The 26,928-nt window shown below is 31.5% G+C and overlaps 3 protein-coding genes across 5 annotated transcripts in view; all 3 read left to right on the top strand.

The window, feature by feature from the left end:
* Positions 1-985: 985 nt before the first annotated feature.
* LOC145328455 (uncharacterized) lies at positions 986-7,502 on the top strand. Its single transcript, XM_080172153.1, has 12 exons — positions 986-992; positions 1,164-1,320; positions 1,428-1,496; positions 2,388-2,457; positions 2,531-2,607; positions 2,997-3,070; positions 3,286-3,321; positions 3,483-3,674; positions 3,912-3,966; positions 4,482-4,517; positions 4,621-4,729; positions 7,488-7,502. Exons 1-12 carry the CDS (start codon positions 986-988, stop codon positions 7,500-7,502), a joined length of 897 nt encoding a protein of 298 aa, XP_080028279.1.
* The window catches only part of LOC145328072 (uncharacterized), a 296,033-nt gene continuing 271,339 nt past the window's right edge, over positions 2,235-26,928 (top strand). For all 3 annotated transcript variants that reach the window (XM_080171632.1, XM_080171635.1, XM_080171633.1), the window contains exon 1: positions 2,235-2,261. The gene's annotated coding sequence lies outside the window, so the exon portion shown is untranslated. The remainder of the gene's footprint in view (positions 2,262-26,928) is intronic.
* Positions 13,838-22,518, top strand: LOC145327695 (uncharacterized). Its single transcript, XM_080171250.1, has 17 exons — positions 13,838-13,989; positions 14,093-14,161; positions 14,281-14,350; positions 14,428-14,504; positions 14,601-14,674; positions 14,742-14,771; positions 17,541-17,588; positions 17,724-17,778; positions 17,938-17,973; positions 18,318-18,423; positions 18,755-18,827; positions 19,154-19,417; positions 19,967-20,021; positions 21,068-21,103; positions 21,259-21,364; positions 21,870-21,982; positions 22,353-22,518. Exons 1-16 carry the CDS (start codon positions 13,880-13,882, stop codon positions 21,945-21,947), a joined length of 1,287 nt encoding a protein of 428 aa, XP_080027376.1. The 5' UTR covers positions 13,838-13,879; the 3' UTR covers positions 21,948-21,982; positions 22,353-22,518.

Here is a 26,928-nt window from a genome sequence, read left to right on the forward strand (position 1 = left end):
AGCCCAATGACCAATCACAGCTAAGCTTGTATTAGATTTATTTGTTTCCGCTATGATTTTACACTTACAAACACAAATTAAACTGATATTTTTTCGGGGATTATGATTATGAATTGTGGTGTTTTTATTGACAAAATCAGTTAACGGCAACCTAAGTTACTGCCGAAGATAATCTTTTAATTTTGTGTCTACAGGCAACGTAATTTTATATTGTAATTTCTGTTAAAATATAATTAGTTACTTGCAACCTAAATTTATGACGAAAATAAGATTGAATTTTGTTTCAATGCTACATAGTTTAATTTCTAAATTTTGAATTGACTACAACGATTTTGTTACTAAAACTGAAGGCTTCAATTTGGGTATTGGGTGTAATTGTGGCAGTATTTCAGCAGTTAGAACAGTCTATTTCTTGCAGGCTTTCTTTAAATTATATTGCTCATCTAGGATTGCTCAATGATTATTTCTAGAGAAGTTATCTTGTTCGTAGTATATTGCTTTGGTCTGAAACTGGCTTGTTAAGGTATTAGCTTTTCATTGACTTTCTTTATTCTGTTTACCATAATTGATTAAGCCCTTAGTGAGTTCGTATTTGATTGCACTGATAAAGACTTCACTGCAGTTACCTGTTGAAAATCCCCAAATATTTCTTGGGTGTTTTACATCATGGCTTGAGAAGTCCTAACTTTTACAAATCAGGTGAAATTTTTATGTTTCACACAACAAATTTGTTTTCTTACAACCTAATTCCCTGCCCCCCCCCCCCCCCCCGCCTCTAATAAAGAAGAGTTGTAAGGGATTATTAACAAAATTTTGATTTTTATCTTAAAATATTTTTTTTTTTATTTGATATATAAAGATATGCCTAGAAATTAGGACTGTACAGTGCTGTATGATTGAATCTATTATTTATGATAATTAATCTATTCATAACACACATGCATTGTTCAAGAAAGAGTATTTAGTTAAAGTTTTAACATAAACTATGAGAGGTAAGAAGAAAGTATATATACTTTCAATCTATTAGTTACCAAAGACAACAAAAACATAACTGAGAAAGTTTTTTTTTGCGTAGTGTTTTGTATTACTCCTATTTCCTATTTGAAAGTTTTCATAGGATTTAAATTTAGGATTTTATCTTTTTAAAAATATTTTATTTTTAGTTTTTGAAATGATTGAAAACAAGTATTTTCTATTGGCAGTAATTTTGTTTTCGAAAACAAATGCTCAGAAAAACGCAGGAAAAACTAATGAAGTAACCAGTGTTCCTAGTATGGTTAAAGCAAGCAATTTTCCTGAAATGGTTAATGTGGCTAGGAGGTACTTCAATGATATATTATAGATAATATTAATAATGGTTTGATTAGAAATTAGTATATACTTGGATTTTGTTATGTCTATGTAGTTAAACTTTACTTTGCCTTTAGGTATGACCGATTCTTGGATACAGCTTTAGTTGGTACAACTTACTGTCACAGCACTAAGTCATATAAAGGGTAAGTTTATATAATTTCTTTAAATATTATCATACTAGTGGCTTCGCCCCTAGCCTCTAGGGGCTTTGCCCCAAGAGGTAATTAATGAAAAAAAAATTAAGTACCTGGTGAGAAGGCCCCACTCCACCACTAGTTTTAGATAATAGAAAGAAAAAAAATTAAGGGGGGGGGGGGAATTTTTCATTTTTAGGGAGGTTTGGGGGTGTCCCAACCCCCAAGAAAATTGCTTAAAACCACCACAGGACCAATAGGTATATACCCTGAAGAGTAGAATCCGATCGGTTCAGTGGTTACCGAGATCTTAAGGGACAGACGGACAGACAGACGGACAGACAGACGGACAGACAGACGGACAGACAGACGGACAGACAGACGGACAGACAGACGGACAGACAGACGGACAGACAGACGGACAGACAGACGGACAGACAGACGGACAGATAGACGGACAGACAGACGGACAGACAGACGGACAGACAGACGGACAGACAGACGGACAGACAGACGGACAGACAGACGGACAGACAGACGGACAGACGGACAGACAGACGGACAGACAGACGGACAGACAGACGGACAGACAGACGAACAGACAGACGGACAGACAGACAGACAGATAGACATTGTTCTATTTTGCATTTTAGATATATATATGATCATTACAAATCTTATTATTTATAAGCAATGTAAAGTAACATCTAATTTGTTTAATAGTAATCAAATCTAAAACAACCAATGTAATATTGCTTGATTCACTTCTACAAGAGACAAAATGAATTGAAAATGATTGCTAAAATCGAAATATATCTTCATGTCTTAGAATAGTGTATTTTTCTAAAAATAGGTTGAAAACATAATAATCTAAAAATATAATAGTAATCATACTTTTAGATTATTAAAAGATGCTTGTATGAAAATATGTAGCAGAAAGGAAGCAAACTGTGTTGGATTCTTATTGAAGGTTTGGTTGACTTAACAATACTTTTTTTTGAATATCCAAGATAATGATTATTTCAACTTGTTAAATGTATAAGGATGGTAAATGTTGTACTGTAAGTGGTCTTGATACAGATGGTACTACATTCTCAGAAGCTGGAACAACATTTTACAAGTAACTCTAATTAAAAAAACAGCACAAATTTAATAGTAGTCAAAAACATGTTTATGAGTATAACCAATTTATTGACTAGAAATCATTGTCAGTATAGGCAACAAATTTTATCTATTAAAAGTATGCATACCTATCACCTAGAGATAAGTGTTGGAATAGTTATTAAGCAGCTTTCCGCGGATATAAAATGTACAATCATAAGATTAGAATTGCCAAAGGAATGGGCTAAAACAACTGGTTTTAATCTTATGATTGTACATTTGTGTATTTGTAGAAAACTGGATATAATACAATGCAATGCTAGAATTAATTTTTCAGTATTGCTGAGAACCGGTTCTAATCCACCGGATATTAATTGGTTTAAAGCAATACAGAAAAATACATTTTAGAATGGTTCCTTTAGAAATGTTTGCTTATACAAATATCAACTCATGTGAGTTTGTAGGAGATGAATGTAGAACAGGTAATCATGGTTAAGACAATTATACAATATTGTAAAAGTTATTTCATGCATTGTATTATAGATTTGTTGAAAACTGGATATAATACAATGCTAGACTTAATTTTTTTCTATGGCTGAAAACCGGTTCTGATCCACCAGATATTTATCAATTTCAAATATATATAAGATAATAGTCTATGTTATAGTGATTAATTTATGTTTTTAATGATTTTCAGTTTATGCTGATGCAATGGGCCCAGAATCTAGTTCAGGTTAAATTCTATTGATTACATACTATGAACTGTCATCCTGATGTTTATTATAAACATAAATAATCAAAGACTGTATAGCCAACCGTGATGTATCAAATATCAGATATTGGTTTTCTATATCAAATCTAATAGTTTAATATTTTTGATACAATTGATTTCAGGATCTAGTTCAGATTCTTCTACTACTTCTTCTACTACTTCTGTAACAGGAGCTGGTTCATTTACTCCTACTGGCACTACTTCTGTAACAGGAGCTAGTCCTTCTACTAATACTGCTCCTACTTCTGTATCAGGAGCTGCTTCTTCTACTAATACTGCCACTACTTCTGGTCCTTCTTGTTATTTTGGACCAGGTAATTAAAATTGTTATTCATGAATAGCAGTTTGTTTAATCCTATTAAGAAAATGAGGCCCATTGAACTCACTATGCTACTCTCTCAAGTATAATAAATTAAGATTATAATAATAATTGTTACTCTTAGTTTCTATGAAACATGAAGTAAATTAATTAATATAACATTTTCATCACCAGTAATAAATCTTCACTCTTAATAGAATGAAAGAATAAGTATAAGTAGTAAATTTTGTAGATGCAGGAGAAGAAATGAAAGATACAAACTTTATACCTGGCACACAATTTCAAGAGTAAATATCAAAGTTACTAAATTTGTATGTTTCTACTATTTTATGAAATGCATAATATTTATAGATTATATATTAAGCTATAAAAATTGGAAAGAATTTTAATGAATATAATAGATTTGAAATCTGCATAAAATTTTAAGGATTTTTTATAAAATTCGTTTTTTATATAATTCATTATTTAAAAGCGCAAATCCAACTTAAGTTTTTTGACCAATAGGATAGGTGAATTGGAAACTTCCTGCGCTCTAATTGAATGATGTACGTCACTTAAGCTTCTCCAATCAGGGCGCAGATAGTTTCCAATCCACCAATCACAGATGTCAAAATTATTTAACTTAATTTGTATTTGCGCTTATAGATAAAGAATTATACAAAAAACGAATTTTATAAAAATTGCTTAAAATTGTATGCAGATTTCAAATCTATTATATTCATTAAAATACTTTCCAATTTTTATAGCTTATTATATATACTTAATTTTAGATTGTAAACATAATATATGAAAAAAATTTAAGGTTTGATGGCAGAAAATATGGAGGTTTTTTTAGGGCGTAAGTAAATATTCTTCAAAAAACAAACATTTTATGCAAGTATGAGAAATTGTTAAGTGATATTTTATATTTCATCGATTTAATATTCAACTTTTTTATGCAGTAAAAAGGAATGTTGTGGATTCTGTGGGCCAAGTGCTATGTGGGTTTCCTATGATAACTTGGACACAGAGATGTGTACATGCTATGAATACATTGGTCGTAAAAGTGATGTAAGTTTTATCATTTATATTTGGTTGTTGTTTTGTTTTTAAAAGCAAAGCTTTTCTATAATCGGGGTCGGTCCATACGATGGTCCGGCTGTTCGTCCATGACAGATAGCTTTCTTTGTTAATTTAGGCATGTTAGAATTGTCCTATCGATTTTAAATTTGGCATGGTGATCCCTGTAGTAGTTAGGTACAATGTAGAAAGCATAGCAACTCTGTAATCATTACCAGAATGTCTGTACGTCCATTTTCAACATGTTGATTTTTTCACTTTTTTAACAACAAATTTTCATATGATCTAATTATCTGATTGATCTGATTTTTGGTTTACTGATCCTGGGACCAGGGGCGTCCAAGCTTTTTATTTTGGGGGGGGTAAAATTTTTTTAAGGGGGGGGTAATTCGGTTTTGGGGGGGGGGTAAAATGGCGCGCGAAGCTCGCCGCAAATTTTTTTTACCCCCCCCCAAAATTTTTACCCCGGGGGTAAAATTTGCTTTGGGGGGGGGGGTAATTACCCCCCCTGAAATCTGTTGGCAGGGGTAAAATTTGTTTACCCCCCCCAAAATTTACCCCCGGGGTAAAATTTTTTGGGGGGGTAATTTAAATTTTATCAAAAATTTAGTATTAAAAATGCGCGCAAAGCGCGCAAAAATTTTTTTTGTTAGAGATTTTCTATTTTGGGGGGGGTCCCCCCTCAAAATTGTTTGGGGGGGGTAAATACCCCCTCCTAAATGGTTGGGGGTGCCTACGGCACCCACAGGGTAGGGGTAAATTTTAAATGGGGGGGGTAATCGCCCCATTACCCCCCCCCTTGGACGCCTATGCCTGGGACATCAAAGTAGAAAATTATAAGCGAAGCAACTCTATAATCAAGTCTTAAAAATATAAGTATGTCCTTAAACATTATCCTGCTTTTTTGCTTTGACTCTTATACATTTATATTCTGATAATTCAGTTCTGACACTCTACAAGTGTTAATGACCTTTTGTCCTACTGTTTCAGAGCTTTGCTTTTCTGGATGTTGTCATCCTTGTTATGATATTGACAATTGCATAACCTACACATTGAAGTAGACATTTATTCAGTCTAATGCCAACATAAAGAACATTACCTGATTTCAGTTTTACTTTATCTGACACTAGCGGCTACGCCCCTAGAGGCCTCTAGGGGCATTTGAGGAGGAGAGAGTCGAATTTAATAATTCAATTTCCTATTTTAGATTTTAAAAGAAAAAGTAAAAAAAAATTTTACGTTTGACGTTTGTTTTTCGTTGAACTCTCTTTCTAAAATTGAGTAATTTAAAAAAAAATTAATTTCTCTAGGAAGGGTGGTGGTACCCTCCCCCAAAATAGTTATAAACCTTCCCGGGACATATGAAAATCTACCCTGTTAAGGAGAACCCGATCGGTTCAGCGGTTAGCGAGATCCTTCGCTACAAACAAACAGACACACAGACAAACAGATAGACATCGTTCTACTTTGTATTATAGACAAACAGACAGACAGACATCGTTCTACTTTGTATTATATATAATTCTAGTCTTTTTGACTTCTTGCAAGTACAATACATAAATGCAAAATTTAACTATCATCTTTATATCTGAAATGATCTTGTTAGATGTGACAATATCACATTACTGAATTTGATGTAAATACTGTTTCAGCCCTGTCCAACCTCTGATAATTTTGATGATGGTGTAGCTTCTACTGGCTTCTTTACTTGGTTGTGCATAAACAACGCACCTTAAAAAATCTTAATTACTCTAAATTAAAAATTAAATGATCTGTCATAAATAGTGTTATATTTACATCATATGGAATAAAAATACAATGCTTTTTGTAATAAAAAATATAATACTCTTTTAACCCTTACAGATCGGGCCCCTATTCCCACTTTAATAGATCGGGGGGGGGGGGGTCATATTGACCCCCCTCTATCTCGGCTTCTGTTACAGATAAAGACGTAAAATTTTTTTCTGGTGGTTCATGTGTATTTTTAGAGAAAATTACTTTTTCTAGTCATAGCGATCAGGCCGCTCCTTTATAGGCTAGCTTTTTAGCGGCCAGCCGCTAAATTTTAAAACAGCTGTAGAGCGGCCAATTTTGCAGCTAGGATGACCAAATTTTTGGACGAACTTTTATTTTTCACAACAAAAAAATTACTTTTTCTGATCATCGCCAAAAAACGGCAAATAACGGAAACCGCCATTTTCGGCGGTTACATCGGTAAAACGGCGGTTGTTAATTATTGCTCAAGGATCTACCAAAAAAAATTATAGGTCTCTTGCTGTAATAGAAGCCACGATATTCATGATATATGTCTGTAGTAAAAGCCGGACAAAAATCGGTCATAAAGTCGGTCAGGGTGCGGTCAAACGGTCATAACACCACTTTTCTCATTCACCAAAAAAATTTTAGGTTTCTACCTTATATACAAAGTCATAATGTAGAAATTAAGATTTATTTAGAATTTTTTTAAATTTTGGTGCTACCCAACCGACTTTGACCGGACACCACGACCGACACAGACCAGATATCCTAATAAAATCAACTCTTGCCGACGTATAATTACTCAACTTAAAAAGTCATGAAGTCACAACTGTCTATCTTACCTACAAAAAAATGACATAGAAAAGGGTTAAGAGTGGCAGAATATTATGGAATGAAAAAAACAAAATAGGCATATGTACATTTTAACATTGAATAAAAAACTATTTTCAACACTTTTTCTTTAATGTTTTGACATCAATTATCTGTTCAGTGCAGTCAGTTTTAAAGCCTTACATATCTTAGTTATATAGTAGGGTTGGCGCTGCAAATAATGAATATGTTTTATATTTAGTTCAATATTCATATTAGTAATTCATCAAACTAATCAATCATTAACCTATCATTTTAATTGGAAAAACATGAAAATATAAAACAGCTATTTATTTCTTTGTTTTTGTTTGTTAAAGAACAAGGCTGTATATGCCAAAAATACTCATAGCCAATGGAAAATAATTAAATTGTAAAGTAGTAAGAATAATAAAGTAAAAAGAAACAAGGATGACTACATCTATAAGTAGCAAAGCGCAAGAACGTTAAAAGATGTAGAAAAAGTAACATAAAGAGTGAATGGTCTGTAGTAAAAAATTGGTTGTAAATAATTATAAAAATAAATGCAGCAATACAGCATGTGTGGTAATACGAAAACCAGACGGACAGGCAGTTTACAGAATTGCTACGCTGTGACTTATCATAACAAACCCTCTGCACTAATCTTATTATATCACCATTTATCTCATGACCGATGTTGACCCCGCTATCCAGCGGTCAAACTGGCCTGCCTAAATGTGGGGAGGGACTCAAACACGCAGCTATCACGCGCCCCTCACGCGATTATACAACCGGGAGGCGCTGCCTCCCCTTTTACCACAGCTGCCCCCACAGCCTGTCTACCGCCGGGAGCTAAGCCCTAGCGTCCCACACCCCCTTCAAACCTAACCATTGTTATAATCTGTTGTATATATATAGTAAACATTCATTGTAAATATTATTCAGTTAAATATATAATTTCTGTATGACTAAATCCTGCTAGTTTGTTTTGGTAGAATAATTCAAGGCTAAGGCTCGTTGAACTCGAACTCGCAACCCTGTGAGCTGAAACGTTCGGCTTACCACACATGTACTCCTTCATTAAGTAAGTATCCATAGGAACAAGTTGATAAATTAGATTTCAAAGTTAAAAATTTAGAAACAGATAAAAAAAGCTAAGATATGTAAAAATAATTTTGAAACGTGTAAAAGAAAATCCAAAATTCAATCAAATAATCGAAATTTAATTTTGATACCATTAACAAGAAAAAATGTTTGAAATTGAACCAAAAACACCAAAAAAATCTGATGTAAAAGATTAACACAGCTTATAAGCTTCCGCAAAGGCTGACCGCGTTGAAATATATCCCAGAATAATGAAAAACCATAGGTCTAACTTATATAGTTGCTGGCTAAATCCCATTTCCCCAATAGTGTTAGGGAAGGACGGAGAAAGTTAGTTATAGAGTAGTTTTGCTTATTACATCAACAAATAGATTATTTTTTGAAAAAAAATCAGAAATATAATCTGATAATTAACCTAAATATAAATATAAAACTGTAAACATAGAAATATATATTTTAAATGGCTATAAACTTTTAAATAATCTTGGATTTTAACAAAAGATGAATGGAAGCTGACATTCTATCCATTTGATTTGGATAAAAAATCTACACTCTCTGGAATTATATGTATTATTTACCTGAACTGATCTATACATTTTTAATTTCTTAAAATTGCAAATTAATATTTTGAAATCGAATTAATTATTTTGATGTGTTAAATATTTCAATGCAGGGTAAGAAAGTGTTTCCTTTATGCAAAAATCTAAATATAGCTGCAACCAGTCAGCTATCTTAAAGCCAAACCCTGTAAATAACTAGCATTATTTTATATCATTTATTAAAGTTGTATATTAATTAAAGAAGAGGGAATGAAAAGTGGGCCGACGGAGGGTCAAGTTCGACTTTAAAGACACTGTAGAAGTTACTGAAATAAATATAATCTAAATTTATAAAATTATATTGTTTTTTACTGCTTACAAATCATTTCAATATCACCAAAATTTTAAAACTTTAACTATATATGTACATAGATATTTAATTTTTTGTACATTTAAATATACTAAACCTATGTGTTATAATAGTTTTCATATTTAAAATTTCTAGTGTAACTTGTGACTTATATCCTCTTATCTTAGAAGATTTGAATAGTTTTAGGAAAACACAAATATTCATTATTTAAAAAACGAATAAAATGTAAATTTAATAAATATCCCCATGGACTATTATTGAATTAAACTTATTTTATAATTTCTAGAGGTAATTGAAGAAAAATAAGATTAAGTACCTCTGTATAGCTGCCACCACTAATTTCAAATAATAATAAAAATTGAGGGAGATTTTTTAGTTTTTGGGGGGATTAGGGGTGTCCCACCCCCACAAGAAAATAAAACCACTACAGGACCAGTAAGTATATTCCCCGAAGAGTAGAATCCAATCGGTTCAGTGGTTATAGAGATCTTAAGGGACGGACAGATGAACAGACATCAAGCTACTTTGTATTATAGATATTTAGTAAACTTTTTTACCAAAATGAAGACTTTTATTATTTTTAATTTGAAGTAATAGTTTTTAAAAAGCAGTATATCGTTTATAGGAATAATTACTAGTTTTCATTCACCTTAAAGATAAATTTATTTAATTAGCACCTAACCCTGACTAACAATTTCAATTATTTTAGTAGCAATGTTACTCTATGATTTTAAATTTATTTGCATCCGTCCATTCGTCTAGGGTGCTGCAACTTCCACTACTAGCAAAAGTGGGTGTTTTTTGTTAATTTCGTGTTTGGCTGAATTTATGGCAGTATTTTTTATCAAAAAGTCCCTATACCATATATTATCTTTTTTGTTATTTAGGATAGAATGCTACTATTTTTTTGTGAAAATTTTGCTCTATAATACAAAGTAGAATGATATCTGTCTATCTATTCGTCTGTCCGTCCGTCCGTCTGTCTGAAGCTTAAGATCTCGGTAACCACTAAACCAATTGGATTCTACTCTTCAGGGAATATACCTACTGGTCCTGTGGTGGTTTAAAGCTATTTTCTTGGGGGTTGGGACGCCCCCCAACCCCACTAAAAACTAAAAAATCCTCCCTCATTTTATTAATTTTTTTGCATATGTTTTGCGAATACGCCATTTATTTGCAAAAATTTGCGACCCATTCACAAATTTTTCAGCTGGGTAGGTTATAGATTATAGAAGATATAATGATTCTCATACACGCATAATTTTTTTAGGCACGTTTATATTCTTTTTTTTAATTACCTCTTGGAGCAAAGCCGCTAGTAAATCTATAAATCATAGTGTTCGTCGTTTTCTCAGCTGATAATTTGTATGAGAATAATTATGCCTGTCTGTGTGTGTATTCACCACCCTATTTCCTTCTATTTGCTTATTTTCACATATAGAGCTTTGCTATTTATGAATGTTGTCAGCCTTGTTAAACTATACTACATAGACTATAATTGATGTTTTGACAAGAATGAAAACATTCTAGATTAAAAACATAATATAAATTTTTACTTTATAAAATTCATTTAATACAAAAAGAAGGATATTCTATAAATACCATTTATTAAGAAATATCTAAAGGTTTGAAATAAATATACTTTTTCGCAAAGTAACTTAGATTTGAAAAAAATCCTTATATTGAATATGTTAATTGGTTCACAAAAATGACGTTTTAGTAAACTATTCAATGAATGAGTAGCAACGCTATAAAAAAAACCACTATATTTCATTGGTTTAATAAAAAACCAGAACATACTAATTAAACACAAACTAACAAAAAAGAGTCTGCCAACGAACACTATAGAAAACAAAAATAAAATAGGCCAACAAATTAACAGTTCGAGCAAATTGAAAAAAAAGTTGCCAAGAACTCAATTTATAAAATCATTTTCATCCAAATACTTTTCTATAGTAAAACATAGTCATGATCATGCACTCCACGTTTTTTTGGTCATGCTATTTATGGAATGATATAGACAAATTAATTTCCAATTAACTTTTATTTTCTAGTAAATATCAATTAACTAGAATGAAAAACTGGTATTGCAGTAAAATTTGTTACAAATACAAAAAAATATATCAGCTCGCTTAAAACTGTAAACTATGACTCAAATTTGAAGATTTATTTCTTTGAAATATGATTGCTTGTAAGTAGTTACTAATTTAAATGGTTATGGTTATGGTTGTACTAAATGTATAACTGTTAAAAGTGTCAAATTAACCCTCCGGTTTTGTCATCCAGGTAAAGAGCAAAAATATTTTTTTTTACTTAAACAAACCATTTTATCTTACCAAAATACTAAAATATCCTCTAATAGTACATCCCTATATGAAATACTTGTGTTCAAGTCAATTTCAGGTTCCAGGTATGATCCTGCAGGTCCTGATCCTACAGAAATCTTTAAAAGGCTCCTGTGGCCGCAATTTTTGACTTAGAGACTTCAGCTGCGGCCGCTGAATTTTATACTTTAATATTTCTAATATAAAAATTTACATCAAGATAAACATTTTCTGCAAAAAAATATTCTTCTAGCTTCAAAAATAAGAAAATTACAGTTGTTTGAAATTTTTAAGTAAAAAAGGACTTAAAAACAAAGGTTGTTAAAAAAAGGGTGAAGGAAGCGAAAATGACTTTGACTTAATAAAGGTCGGAAATTCATTATCAAACAGGGGACTTGCACAAAAATTAGCCCTGTAGCCCCAATAGGAACTGAGATAGTAGGCCCCCCGACTGATTAAGGTGCGGCAAAGGGCCCGACTGTTAAGGGTTAATAATCCAACAAAAATATTGTTTCTAATGGCTAAATTACATTTTTCATACCATAAAATCCCTTGAAGTATCTCCTTTATTGCTGGTTTTTAATTTTCAATGCTGAAAAAAAATCGGTTTTGTTAACAGTATTTCTATTAAAGGGCTGTACTCCTGAATTTAAACTATAAATGCTCTATGATACTGCTGGGTTGCTAGTACACTATTAAAAATTAATCCTTATATAAATATATATATAAAAAGTATATAATATAAAGGTCCTTGGACAAATGCAGGAGTCTCAAACGTCGGGGTGGACAAACGTCAGAATGGAAAATTAACCTAACCTAACCTATTTAAAACTATTTTAATTTTTTAAAGGTTTTTAAATGCCCAACCTCTTCGGGGGGCTTATTAGTACATTCATATCTTCACCTAACCTAACCTGTTAAAAAAATACTTAATTGTATTAGTATTTTAACACTCCTAAGTTTGTCATGGAACCTTTATACATAAATACATATATTTTTCACATAAAGAATTACTTTCATTCATCATCTACAGAAAATTTCATTGATACACGTGACATACAATATTTATAGTTTTAAACATTTATTTTATCATTTGCAACATACATATATCTATAATATTAGGTAGAATTTTTAAAGAAAGTGATAGGATCTCTGTCTGTCTGTTTGTACTGAAGGATCTAGGTAACCGCTATGGTTCTCCTTTACAGTGTAGCTTTTTATAGGTCAAGGGAAGGTTGATTACTATTTTAGGGGAGGTTAAAAAAATTAAACTATAAATTTTATGAGATTGGGTCAGCTTCCCCCTATCTCAAGTTCCCCTAGAGACCTATATGATCGTAACTGCTAGTATATATATGTAGTATTAATTAAGGCTTTATTGACTTAGTAAACTATACTTTATTTATTTTTAGTAAAAGCGGGTATTATCACAGATTTGTGTTTATTTTGTGTTGGTTATTGGATTTTAAAAAATGCTTGGGCATAAAGGATTTGTCCTCTGCTTTTGGTAGAAAATCTCTTAGGTATTATTAGCTGTTTAAATTGTGCAGAAATTATAGGCCAAATAAATTTTTATTTATGAAAGCAAAATAAATTACATTTTTTGGAGTAGATTTATTACCATAGGACAAAAACTCAATTAAAAATGAGAAACAGGTTTACAAGACCAAAACAATAAATAACAAACTGTCTGCCTGCCTACCTTTGGTCTTTTTTGTTTGCTGAAATTGAACATTTTTAAAATGTACGATGATGATCTTTATGATTAGCTCCACACTTTTTCTAAATGCACTATGTAGGTTTTATAACTAAATTACAGCCACAGCCGTCCATACTATTTTTTAGTAAAAAATCTTTTTAAATTAGACTTTAAGTATTTTTTTTAAATTATAAAAACTAAAGTTTTCAAAAATAAGTTGCCAACTCTTAAAAAAATAAAAAAAATTTCAAACCTGTTATAAATTATACATTTGAAAGAGATTTAGATGTTTTTAAATATAAAAAAAAATATTTGACATGAAAGCTTAAGAGTGGTGTGTTACTAATTGCCTAAAGGGCAAATTAGGTAGTATATACATGTAGAAATAAAGAATGGTAGATTTGTACTTGTACTAATAAATTTATTATTTATGATAATCAGTCTATTCTAATGATAAATACTAGTATGTTCAAGAGTAGTTTCTTTTGCTCAGTCTGAAGTTTAACATTAGCCAATGCCATGTATTTTCTATTGGCAGTAATTTTATTTTCTAAGACATATGCAACTCATGAAGCAACTAATATGGTTCCAGCAAGCAATTTTCCTGAAATGGTTAATGTGGCTAGGAGGTAAATCAATGACATATAGATAGTATTAATATTGGTGTTATTAGAAATAACTATATACTTGGATGTGTTATGTCTTTGTAGTTAAACTTTACTTTGCCTTTAGGTATGACCGATTTTTGGATACAGCTGTAGAAGGCACAGTTTACTGTCATAGTACTAGCTCTTACACAGGGTAACAGTTTTTATCATACTTCTTTGAATCTAATATATATAACATCTGGTCAACCTAAAAATATTCATTATAAGTGCTTTGTTTAAAAATTGTATTAAAAAAAAACTTATCTTGTTCAGGACATTGAAAGATGCTTGTATGGAAATTTGTAGTAGAAAAGAAAAAGACTGCATTGGTTTTCTATTAAAGGTTTTATTTTAAACAAATATAACTTTAATTTGTTTAACTTCTTATTGATATTTATGTCAATTACTTAAAATTAATAGGATGGTAAATGTTGTACAGCAAGTAGTCTTGATACAGATGGAACAGTATTTTCTGAAACTGGAACAATATTTTACAGGTCTTATACATTTTAAAATTATTTTTGAAAATCTGAAAAAAATTCAATATCTAATACACAAATTTTTAAGTTAATTCAAAATTATAATTTATTTAGAATGGTACCTTCAGAAGTGTTTGCATATACAAATATAAACACTTGTGAGTTTGTAGGAGATACATGTAGAACAGGTAAAGTCAATTAAATTTGCAATAAAATATTTTAAGAATATATTTTTATAAACCTACTTTTTTACAGTTTATACTGAAGCACCTGGACCTGGACCAGGTAAGTTATAAATATTTAACTAATTTAGAAATTAATTTTGGAAGGTGGTGAGGTCTTCTAATTAGGCATAGGACTATCAGGTTTAGGTTATGAAAACAGACCATGTCAAGGCTCTAGCCTTACTTTCAAACCCTCAATATTGACTTATTTGTAGAGTTGCTTTGCTACGATTAAACAAGTCATATTTCTATCTGCAAAGTGAAGTTTCATTCTTGTTCAAGTAAAATCTGGTGCTTGTGTGTAGAAAAACGCTCACTTTCAAACATATTCCCTTAGCTAGGAGTCTAAAGGTTATAGCCAGAAGCTTCAAACTATAGCATAATTTGTATGCAAGTTTTGACTGAACATTTAACCCTTACAGATCGGGCCATAGGCGTCCAAGGGGGGGGGTAATGGGCCATTTGGCACCCCCAAACGATTTTGGGGGTGCCGTAGGCACCCCCAAAATTTTGTGAACAATACCCCCCCCAAAAAAAAATTACCCCTACCTTAGGGGTGCCGTAGGCACCACCAACGATTTTGGGGGGGGTATTTACCCCCCCAAACGATTTTGGGGGGGGGGTAATTACCCCCCCCCAAAATAAATGTTCTTTAAAAAAAAATTTTTGGGGGGGGGTATTTACCCCCCCCAAATTGAATGTTCTTTAAAAAAAAATTTTACTCATAGTTTATTTTAGGATAGGTTATATTGGTTTAGGTGATTGCCCCACATGGTTAAGCAATTGGCCCCCCGCAGGGGCTAGAAATAGGAGAGAAGCTTTTGTGAAAAAAACGAAGAAACGCCCCTTAAAGAGCGTTGCCACAAAAGGGACTATACCCCAATATAGTCCAACCAGTTAAAACAGTTCTTAACCATGATAACAAAAAATTTAATAGTTTGATCATGTTTTATTTGCTTGGGCCTTTATAAGGGCTAAAACCATCCCGGGGATCTATGATGTAATTGTTAAGCACTGAAGATTCCATAAAATAGATACCTAACTAAATTAAATATTTCATTAAATAATGAAAAAGAATTTCTATAGGCGATTTCTTTTGGGAGGATGTCAGACTGTCTCAAAACTAGTTATAAAACTTACCAGGACCTATAAGACGCTTCACTTTAAAGTAAAATCATATTGGTTCATTGGTTAGTGAGTTAATTATTGTATTTTTATGTTCTAAAGAATGAGATACTACTATATATTTGAATAGTAGTGGCGCCCTTAGCATCTAAGAACTCGTGTTTTCTAAAGGGTAAAAAGGGAGGAGAAAAATAGCCTAAAACCACTCAAAGGATTGACCTATAATAGAGTGGAACCATCATGGGATCTATGTGAAGCTTTCCTAAAAAGGAGAACTCAGTATTAAAAGTAATGAAATCTGAAGCTATAGTCAAATAAACCTTACTTACTACTTTATGTTATAGGATAGTACTTATTATCTTAATAGATTAGGTAGGTGCTTTTTTTACATAATTAAATTACCCCCCCCAAAAATTTTACCCCCGGGGTAAATTAGTTTGGGAGGGGTAATTACCCCCCCCAACAGATTTGGGGGGAGTATTTACCCCCCCCCAACAGACTTTAGGGGGGGTAATTACCCCCCCCAATCAAATTTTACCCCCGGGGTAAAAATTTTGGGGGGGGTAAAAAAAAATTTCGGCGCGCTTCGCGCGCCATTTTACCCCCCCCAAACACGAATTACCCCCCCCCCTAAAATTTTTTACCCCCCCCCCAAAAAAAAGCTTGGACGCCCCTGGATCGGGCCCCAATTCCCACCTTAGTAGATTGGGGGGGAGGGCTTATTTGACCCCCCCCCCCTCTATCCCGGCTCCTGTTACAGTTATAGACATAAAAAAAATTTCTGGTGGTTCATGTGCATATTTAGAGAGAATTACTTTTTCTAGTCATAGCGGTCAGACCGCTAAATATTAAAACAGCTGTAGAGCGGTCAATTTTAAAGCTAGGATCACCAAATTTTAGGTGGAACTTTTATTTTTTATAACAAAAAAATTAATTTTTCTGACAATCGCCGAAAAACGGCAAATAACGAAAATCGCCATTTTCGGCGGTAAAACGGCGGTTGGCGGCGCCAATTAATATTTTTATCGTTTTCTGATCACAATAAACGACTACATAAAAAATTTGGTTGGTCTATAGCTGTTTTGAAATTCGGCGGCTGGCAGCTTACAAACGGCAAAATTACAGGTAGGAAATAGAAAATCGGTCAAAAATCGGCCAAGGAGTGGTCAAACGGTCATGACCCTACTACTCACGGAAGTTTATTATTGCTTAAGGATGTACCACAAAACTTTTTAGGTCTCTAGCTGTAATAGAAGCCACAATATACATGATATATGTTCATACTAAAAGCAGGACATAAAATCGGTCAGAAAATCGGTCAGAAAGCGGTCAAACGGTCAAAGGGTCATAACACCACTATTCTCAGATGTTCATTGTTATCCCAGTATTCACCAAAAAAAGTTTTAGGTCTTTATCTTATACACAAAAGTCATAATGAAGAAATTAAGATTTATTTAGATTTTTTTCTAAATTTGGTGCCACCTAACCGACTTTGACCGGACGCCATGACCGACACAGACCAGATATCCTTATAAGATCAACTCTTGCCGACGTATAATTACTAAACTTAAAAAGTCATGAAGTCACAACTCTCTATCTTACCTACAAAAAATGACATTGAAAAAACTAGAGAGGGGAGGGGTCAATATGACCCCCCCCCCCCCGATCTGTAAGGGTTAATGATAATGTTTTTACACTACAAAAGGTTCTGGATCTGGTTCTGGTCAAGAAATGTGTCCTTATTTCGGACCAGGTAATTCAGTTTAATTAAGCAAATAAACTGATTTTTTGTGACAGTTTTTATTTTGAAATGGTGTTTTTATGTAAGCAAAAAAAAGTTACTGCCATTTTCATCTACTCTAGTGAGGAAATCATTGTTATTCTTTAGATGCAGGAGCTGTAATGGAACATACCAGATTTGTACCTGGAACTGAATTTAAAAAGTATGTATCTTATGATTTGTAAAAATGAATAATATAAAATGAAATATGAATTTTTCAATAATTAAAATAGCTTATTGTCTTGTTTCAGTATAAAATAATACAAAATGATTGGTCCAAATCTCTAGATTATTAACATAATAATTACAACATAATTTTCAGAACTGGAGATTTCAATTACAACACTTTAAAAACAGCGTAAGTTAAGTCATTGTGATGTAAAACTCCTTAAATGAAAAAGATTGATTAAGAATTTATGTAAATTTCTCGTATTCATTTGAAACCTATCAATAACCGGTGGATTAGAACATACAAAAAAATATGGCTAGCATCATATTATATCCAGTTTTCTACAATTATAAAAATGTACAACAATAAGATTGTTAGCCCATGCCTTCAGCATCTTAGGGCTAAAAAAACTGGTTTTAATCTTATAATTATACATTTTATATCCACGGAAAGCTGTTTGTAATACAATGTGAGAAATAACTATTTTATCCAAAAGAATTCTGCTCTGTCTCTAATATCTGAAATATTATTAGAACTGCCTCCTGCTGCAGTGATTGTGGAGGAAATACCATGTGGGTTACCTGGGATGGTTTTGATACATTGAAATGTATATGTTATGAATATGTTGGGACTAGTGAAGTAAGTTATATGTATTTTCTGTTTTAAATATATTTTTTTTCTAGAGCAGTGTTATACTTAAAAATTTATTGGTATAAAAGACATGTTTAATAATAGAATATATTTAGATATTTTATTATTATTAAATATAACATGTACAAGAAACAAATATGACTAATGAATACTGGACCCTAATTTTTTTTATTACTCCAGTGATTTTTCTAACTTCTAAAAATATCTGAATATCCTTTCATGGGCCATCTTATATCTTAAATATCTAACATGGAACTACATAAATGTTTATACATAAAACATAATAAACCTTTTATCTACTAAAAATTCTATGATTTAGAGTTCCTGTCCAACAACAGCCAATTTCAATGATGATGTATTTGCAACTGGAGTATACACTTGGATGTGCATGGGTTAATTTAATAACAATAAAGACACTGACTTTTTAAATAGCTTTATTGTCTTTGGAAAATTAAATATTTAAACCCCACTGCTAATAATAGTGGGTAAAGACCTCAATGTCCAGCTTGTATTCAAATTGGCATTTTTTGCAGAACCAGTCACACTGAATAGGTAGGATAACAGACTTAGCTCTTATCACCCTGAAATCATGTTTAAGTTTTGAGTAGGAAAACTATTATTTTAATCTGACAAGGGTAAAATAATTGATTTTTAGAAAATGTATTTCTTACCTGAAAAGTCAAGCAATGTCTCAATTGTTATTAAATTATTGGCTCAGGATCTGGATCAGGCTCTGGAACAGGATCTGGTTCTGGAAATGAACCTAGTGGTTCTGGACCTTATGGATCTGGCTCTGGGACCGGACCTTATGGATCAGGATCTGGGACAGGATCTGGTTCTGGAAAAGGAGGAGAACCAAGTGGGTCTGGACCTTATGGATCAGGCTCTGGGACAGGATCTGGTTCTGGAGGGGAACCAAGTGGGTCAGGACCCTATGGATCTAGTACCACTGGTCCAGAAATGTGTCCTTATTATGGACCAGGTAATTTTAGTTAATTCAGTTACATTCCAGTATTATTTATCAATTAATTTTCATTTAATATGTGTATCAAAACCTGACCAAATAACTCTATATATAAGATTAAGAATAACTTTCCTCATACTCATTTGAAGCCAATTAATATCCGGTGGATCAAAACTGGTTATCATCCATTCGAAAAAAACTATGTCTTGTATTGTATTATATCCAGTTTTCTATGAATATAACAATGTACAATCATGAGATTAAGACCAGTTTTTTAGCCCAGGCCTTCAGCATCTCGAGGCTAAAAAACTGATTTTAATGTTATAATTGTACATTTTATATCTGCAAAAAGCTGTTTATAATACAATGCGAGAAATAACAATTAAACCTCTTTTTAGATTTGGATTAGATTTAAGTTCCTATGATTTATTATTATCTCTGAATCTCTGAACAATATTTTTTTCTAATCTGTTAAGAAAGTATCTTTCAAATCTAATTTAAAGATTTGCATGAAATTGCTTGATTAACTTTGAATTGTTTGGTGAGGTAAACATGTTTATTCTTTAGATGCAGGAGCTGTAATGGAACATACAAAATTTGTACCTGGAACTGAATTTAGCAAGTATGTATCACAAATTGTAAGATTAGATTAACATTTATATAAATGATATTTGTTATAATTAAGATGTAAAAGTTGCAACAACGTTTTGTTTTATTAAGCGCTCGATCATTTAATACCTTGGGATTTAAATATCCATTTATGCTAAATTTTGTTTGCTTAAATAACTCATTCCATTGCAAAAAACGCGATATTGGGTTTGTTAAAATATCCATTTATTTGGCATTTTTCAAGAATGTCAAGCGTGGGAAAATTTTTCGAGTGTGGGAACCATTTAATTTGATTTAAATGGTACATATGATTTTCATTTAAATTCATTTTTTGGACCCGTGAGAAAATTTTTTTAACGTGAGAACCATTTAATTTTCATTGAATTTCATTTTTTGGAAGTGTGGGAAAAAATGGGAGAAAAAATATGTTTTAGTATAAAGAAATGTTCTATCAGTTTCAAACCTTTTTCATTCTATAGATCATACTGACTTTGGAAAAACTGTCAGACCGATTTTTGAAATTCAATCTGTGAAAAAAGATATTCAAGTTTAAATTTTTTGTTTTGAAAATATTATTTTACATGTATTGACGCCATCTTGGATTATGATAATTTTTTTTTGTTAGAAGATTTTTTTTCTAAAATATTTTTAAAAAATTAACTTTTTACAATAAAAAAATCTTTGAACTTAAATTGACCAATAATTCAAAGATTTTTTCTCTTTGATTTGGAAGATTTTTTATGATTTTTATTTTTAATGTCAAATAAAAACACAACAGTGAAAAAAATGAAAATTAAATGAAAAAACGTTTTATGATTTTATTCAAGAAATTATTTGCTAACATCACCTTTTTGTTGCAATAGAATGTTATTTAAGCAAACAAAATTTAGCATAAATGGATATTTAAATCCCTCGGTATTAAATGATGAGCTAACGCTCGATCATTTAATACCTTGGGATTTAAATATCCATTTATGCTAAATTTTGTTTGCTTAAATAACTCATTTAAATTCATAAATCTCTAGAATATAAATTAAACAACAATGATATAATTTTCAGAAGTGGAGACAAAAATTACCCCAGTTTAAACAAAGCGTAAGTCAAGTCATTTACATTTTATTTAATAACTAATTAAAGCTAAATTTAAAAATAATATATTAATCATTGTGTCTTATAATTAGATGATAAAGATTTATTTAAATAAATATAACAATATTCATTTCCAAGATAAAACTGATCTATATTGTTAGAACTGACCTCTGCTGCCGTGATTGTGGAGGAAATACCATGTGGGTTACCTGGGATGGTTTTGATACATTGAAATGTATATGTTATGAATATGTTGGAACTAGTGAAGTAAGTTATATTTCACTAGCTCAGTCTTGAATGCAGAAGTTTAGTGTAATAAAATGTTATGGAGTCATTCATACATTTTATTTTTTGTATTAACCAAAGGTTTTGCCTTTAACATAAAAAGTCCCTATAGGTTTTTCTAGTTTTAATCTAAACAAAGGGAATATACTCATGATTTAAAACTATTAGATCCTCTAAAAATATTTAAAAAAAAAAAATGTTTTACTTATTTAAAGAAATGGAGGTTAGAGTCATCTTATTAGCAGATTGTTTCGTAACTTTGTTGGTTTGGAAGCCGCACCTTGGCTGCAAATTTAAACCTGCTTGTGCGCAAAAAAAAAAATATTGTCTGTTTAAGAAAAGGTTAAGATATCCTCCTGAATATCAAAGTTATTATATGACGATATCAACAGGGCTAACATGAGGCTTATGCAAGGCTGATACGATGCTTATGCAAGGCTGCCTAGACAAGATTACTCATATCATCATTTAGTTTCCAATGTTTTAGATGATGCCCTGTCCGACATCAGAAAATTTCGATGATTCTGTAACTTCAACTGGAGTATACACTTGGATGTGTATTTAATTTACCCACAACTATGACTCTGCTGCAATTTTTAGGTGAGCAATATGTTGTCTCATACTAATTAAGTTTTCAATCCCTGTATAATCTTAGCAGTTTTTAGGTTAGTATGTTTTGCTTTGCACATACAATTTAGGTCTTCTAAAAGGATGAGACAATGGCCGATTAATTAATGTACATCCCCAAGTATGAAACACAAAATTATATCTTTTGTAGATTACAAATGGCGGTTGAAAAGTTTTGAATCAACCAATCAAAGTATAATAAAAGTCCCCAAAGTTGTTAGGCAAACGAATAAGAAAACATTATTATAAAAACATCATAATGTCCCATCCCTCACTTATAAAATTACAATATTTTGGGTCCTTTAAAAATGCTACTAAAATTTGATATATATTAATTATTAAGGCAAAAATGAAAGCAACGAAGAAAAAAAAGTTGATCACCAAAATCTATTCTAATACTATTATTATTTTCATAAAAAGTATTTATACTGTTATCTATATTGTGTATTATTCTTATATATTTTAATAGTTTTTACATGTTCAACATTTAATAAAATCATTTTATTTTATGATTTTGTTTTCTTAAACACTTTTATCAGTATCTTTTTTTACCATCTTTTGTTGACTATTTAAACTTCTTATGAAAAGTTTATCAAAGTATCCATATCCTTTCAATAAAGTAACAGGATGTCTGTCTGTTTGTCTGTGTGTCTGTCTGTTTGTCTGTACCGCTGAACCAATCATATTCTCCTTTATAGGGTAGCTTCTCATAGGTCCTGGGAATGTTTATAACATATTTCGGGGGAGGGTACCACAATCCTCCAAAGAGAAATCGCCCTAGAAAAAAAATAACCCCCCATCCCCCATTTAAAAAAATATTTTTAACTAAAATAAATAAGAGGGGGGGGGGGAGGCATTCCCCCAAAAAATATTTTTTTAAAAACTTTCTTTTAAAATCTAAAATAATAAATTTGGTTATCAAATTAGACTCTCCCCTCCACAAGTGCCCCCTAGAAGCCTCTAGGGGCGTAGCCGCTAGTAATAAAGCAAAGAATTTCTGTGTATCGGTGTGTCTGTGAGTGTGCCTATACTGAGGAATAGCAATATGGTTACAGTGTAGCTTATCAAAGCCACTAGAAAAGTTTATAACCATTTTGGGAGTGATCAACTCCCCTACCAAAAAATTTACCTTCTTCGCAAAAAATCCCCACCAATAAAAGATTTTTTTTTAAATTTTATTTAATTAAAAAAATTTGGCGGTCAATTTTAGACATTGAATAAAATATAAAAACGTGAATCTTAAAAAATAGACAAAATATACTTCCATACAAATAAATTATTTAAGCTATATCAAGAATACAAGAAAAAGAAATTATAAAAGGTATAGACTGTTAATCATAAATGCTATCAAAAAGTTGTTTATAAAATATGTTTTATGATTAATTATTTATTAATGGTCAGACAATAAATAAAAAAAAAATATTTGTAAGTAATCTAAAATGCTAAAGATTAATAGCTTGTTATCTCAAAAAGCATATAATGCAAAGTAGTAAGTTTTTTTGTCTGTAGCAAAAGATATCACTAACCACAGAATCGATATGGTTCTCCTTTACAGTGGAGCTTCTTATAGGTTTCTCATATATAATAGAACATTTCATTGCGAATAGTACAAATTTTCTGTTATCTTGGTTACTGTATGAGTCCTTTTTTTAAAATCTTTGAGTTGAAGTTTTACTGTATCACTTACTGAATTTATACAGAGTCTAGTTTAGACGTTCAAAATTGACAAACATATCCTAATAATAGAGAAGGCTCATTATTGAAAATGGATGACAACATACATAAGTAGCGAAGCTCAAAATTATGAATGTATCTCGGAAAAAAATAATATACTACAGAGCAGTATTTAAAAAACATTAGACTTGATAAAATAGGAAAATCGCGTAACCTTTAAAATCACAAAAATTTGAAAATCTAGTAATCGATCTAGCACTAAAATTAATAGACAAATCTTAATAAAACTTGGTGAAAGTATGAAGAATGTAATAGTTATTTCTTTCATCGTATTATAAACGGCTTTCCGCGGATATAGAATGTACAATTATAAGATTAAAACTAGTTTTTTTAGCCCCGAAATGCCGAAGGCACGGGCTAAAATAACTAGTTTTAATCTTATGATCGTACATTTCTATATTTGTAGAAAACTGGATATAATACGATGCTAGACATAGTTTTTTCGTATGGATGAGAACCGGTTCCTATCCACCGGATTCGAATGAATATGAGAAAATTAATTAAACCCTGAAAATGTCAGACCTTTATCATAGAACGGAGTTGAGAAAATCATGAAAACTTTAAAATCTAGAAATCTATCTAATACCCCAAATACAGACAGATGGGCAAATCAATGGGCATATGTCATAGGAATCTTTATCAACAATTTCAGCTGACTGTCTTGAATAGGAACAGAGAAAATAACGGTTCCCAATATCGTTACGGACGGACAGACAAAGTGAATTATAGAGTAGCTTCGCTACTAAAAAGTTTTTATGTATTATGGGTAAACTAATGAGCTATTGTTTTTGAACTAAAAGGCAACAAAATAAAGAATAGTTATTTCTCGCATCGTATTATAAACAGCTTTCCGCGGATATAGAAAGTACAATTATGAGATTAAAACTAGTTTTTTTTAGCCCCGAGGTGCCGAAGGCACCGGTTAATAAAACTGGTTTTAATCTTATGATTGTACATTTCTATATTTGTAGAAAGCTGGATATAATACGATGCTAGACATAGTTTTTTCGTATGGATTAGAACCGGTTCCTATCCACCAGATTCGAATGAATGAATGAATACGAGAAAACTATTAAAACAATGATGACACCTCACTTAAAAGCAAAGCTCTGAAATCAATTGGTAGGACCAACAAGTACTGTAGAATGACAACACTTGATAAGCAGAATATTAATTAAAAGTATAAACAAAACTGTTTATAAACTTAGTAAAAAATGTAAATACAGGATTCTGTTTACGGACTTCTTTACATTTTTGGACTTTATTATAGAGATGCTTCGCTTAAAATAATGTATTGCGTTGTCCTAAGAATAATTGTTCATAAAATCAGATGAAAAGGATGATTAAATAATACAAAAATCAAATAATCAGAATGGACGTACAGACTTTTATTATCGATTATGGCCTTGCTTCTCTTTATAAATTGTTCCTTATTGCCATAGGATTCATCATAAAAAGTTTGAAATCGAAAGGTTAATTTAACATGCATAATAAAACTTTTAAAAAGACTAACTGAGACGGACAGACGGACGATCACACCTTAATAATAGAAAAGGAAATATATGCCTATCAATTAACAAAAGCGACGATATTAAGGCAATTTTATATGAAAAATTAATGAATATTCAATATTCCTCAATAAATCATGCTTTAATTTATAAGATTAGGGCTTACTCAGCAAAAAGACTACTAATTTGATTAGAAACAGTTAATAGCATTTATACGTCTGTCCATCTGAAGATCTTTGTATCCGCTGAACCGATTAGGTTGTGAAGTTTTTAAGCTTTTTTTGTAGGAGAAATGGGAGTAACATCCCTCCCCCCCTTCCAAAAATTGCTCATTAAAAAATGTTATTTTTAGTGATTTCATGAGTGGGATATTTGTAAACAAAGAAAATTTGAATAAATTACTAGGGCTTGTGTTTATTGTATTTATAAATACTAAAACCTCTGATTGACGGTAATTAAATGAGAACCTAGTACATTTTATTAATGTTATTAATAGTACGTGGTATCAAACGCTTTTCTAATATCTAACAAACAAAAAAGCTTATATATATGTATTTATATTAAATTGACCATTTTTGTCATTTAAATCATGCAAATTTTTTAAATATGTAGTAGAATAGAAAATGATCAGAGCTTTCAGAAATTACTTAAATTTTTATATTTACATAAAAATTTGACTAAAAATCATGCTTGTAAAAACTTAACATGTCTTACCTTAACCCTTTTATGTGACCCACTGCCAATCTCATGTAATAAATTGTGCCTGTTTAAAAATCAACTAGCGGCTACGTCCTAGAGGCCTCTAGGGACACGTAAAATTGTTTCTTTGCAATCTATTTTAAAATAAAATATTTACCAAAAATATTTTTTTCGCCGATAGATGGTTTTAGCTATGTTTTTAGCTAATTGCAAAAATGTCCGCAGAGCGGCATTTTTTTATATTGAATTGTTTTTGATTTCTCTGGGGAGGATGGTGGTATCCTTCCCTAAAATAGTTATAAACTTCTGGGACCTATGAGAAGCTACCCTGTTAAGGAGAACCTGTACGATTCAGCGGTTAGCAAGATCCTTCGGTACAAACCGGCAAACAAACATCCTGTTACTTTTTTATAAGAATACATTAATTCCACAATTAATTACTACAACTAAAACAAACAGCATTAGTATCTTCATCTTAACTCAAATCAAGCAATTTGTTCCACACTGCTACACACATGTTTAAAATCAATATTTTCTCAAACATTGAGATGTAATGTATGACCAAATAATGAGATTAGAGGCGTGCTGAGGGTGGATCAATCCATCCTCCTAGCAAAAACAAAGGGGGATGGATATAACCCGCAATAACCATCTTGACAAGGGTCTACAACTACTGATTGAACCCCCTTAAACAAACAAGATGGGGGGGGGGGGGGGGGGTGTCATGGTAAAAAATAGAACTCTCTTAACAACTAGTTTTGTTTAAAGGAAATTTTATCTTTCAGTTTTCTCTTAAGGGAATTATTTCCCAGTATGGCGTCGAAACAGGGTACTATCCGCTGGATTAGAACCAGATCTGAGCCATACTGAAAAATCATGAAAAGGATACAAATTTTGTTGGCCCTGTCCAACAGCCCATCAGGGCCAATAAATCTAGAATTTATATTCATAGTCATATTGACTCCCCCCTCTATCTCG

Source organism: Acartia tonsa, chromosome 9 (assembly GCF_053477335.1).
Source record: "Acartia tonsa isolate MP-2025a chromosome 9, ASM5347733v1, whole genome shotgun sequence".
Taxonomy (NCBI): Eukaryota; Metazoa; Arthropoda; class Copepoda; order Calanoida; family Acartiidae; genus Acartia; species Acartia tonsa.

Coding starts and splice junctions, on each gene's coding strand:
- LOC145328455 (XM_080172153.1), top strand. Junction 1,497..2,387: donor AGCACTAAGTCATATAAAGG/GTAAGTTTATAT, acceptor TCATACTTTTAG/ATTATTAAAAGATGCTTGTA. Junction 3,322..3,482: donor GGGCCCAGAATCTAGTTCAG/GTTAAATTCTAT, acceptor AATTGATTTCAG/GATCTAGTTCAGATTCTTCT.
- LOC145327695 (XM_080171250.1), top strand. CDS start 13,880: ATGTATTTTCTATTGGCAGTAATTTTATTTTCTAAGACATATGCAACT. Junction 14,162..14,280: donor AGTACTAGCTCTTACACAGG/GTAACAGTTTTT, acceptor TATCTTGTTCAG/GACATTGAAAGATGCTTGTA. Junction 21,365..21,869: donor AATATGTTGGAACTAGTGAA/GTAAGTTATATT, acceptor CCAATGTTTTAG/ATGATGCCCTGTCCGACATC.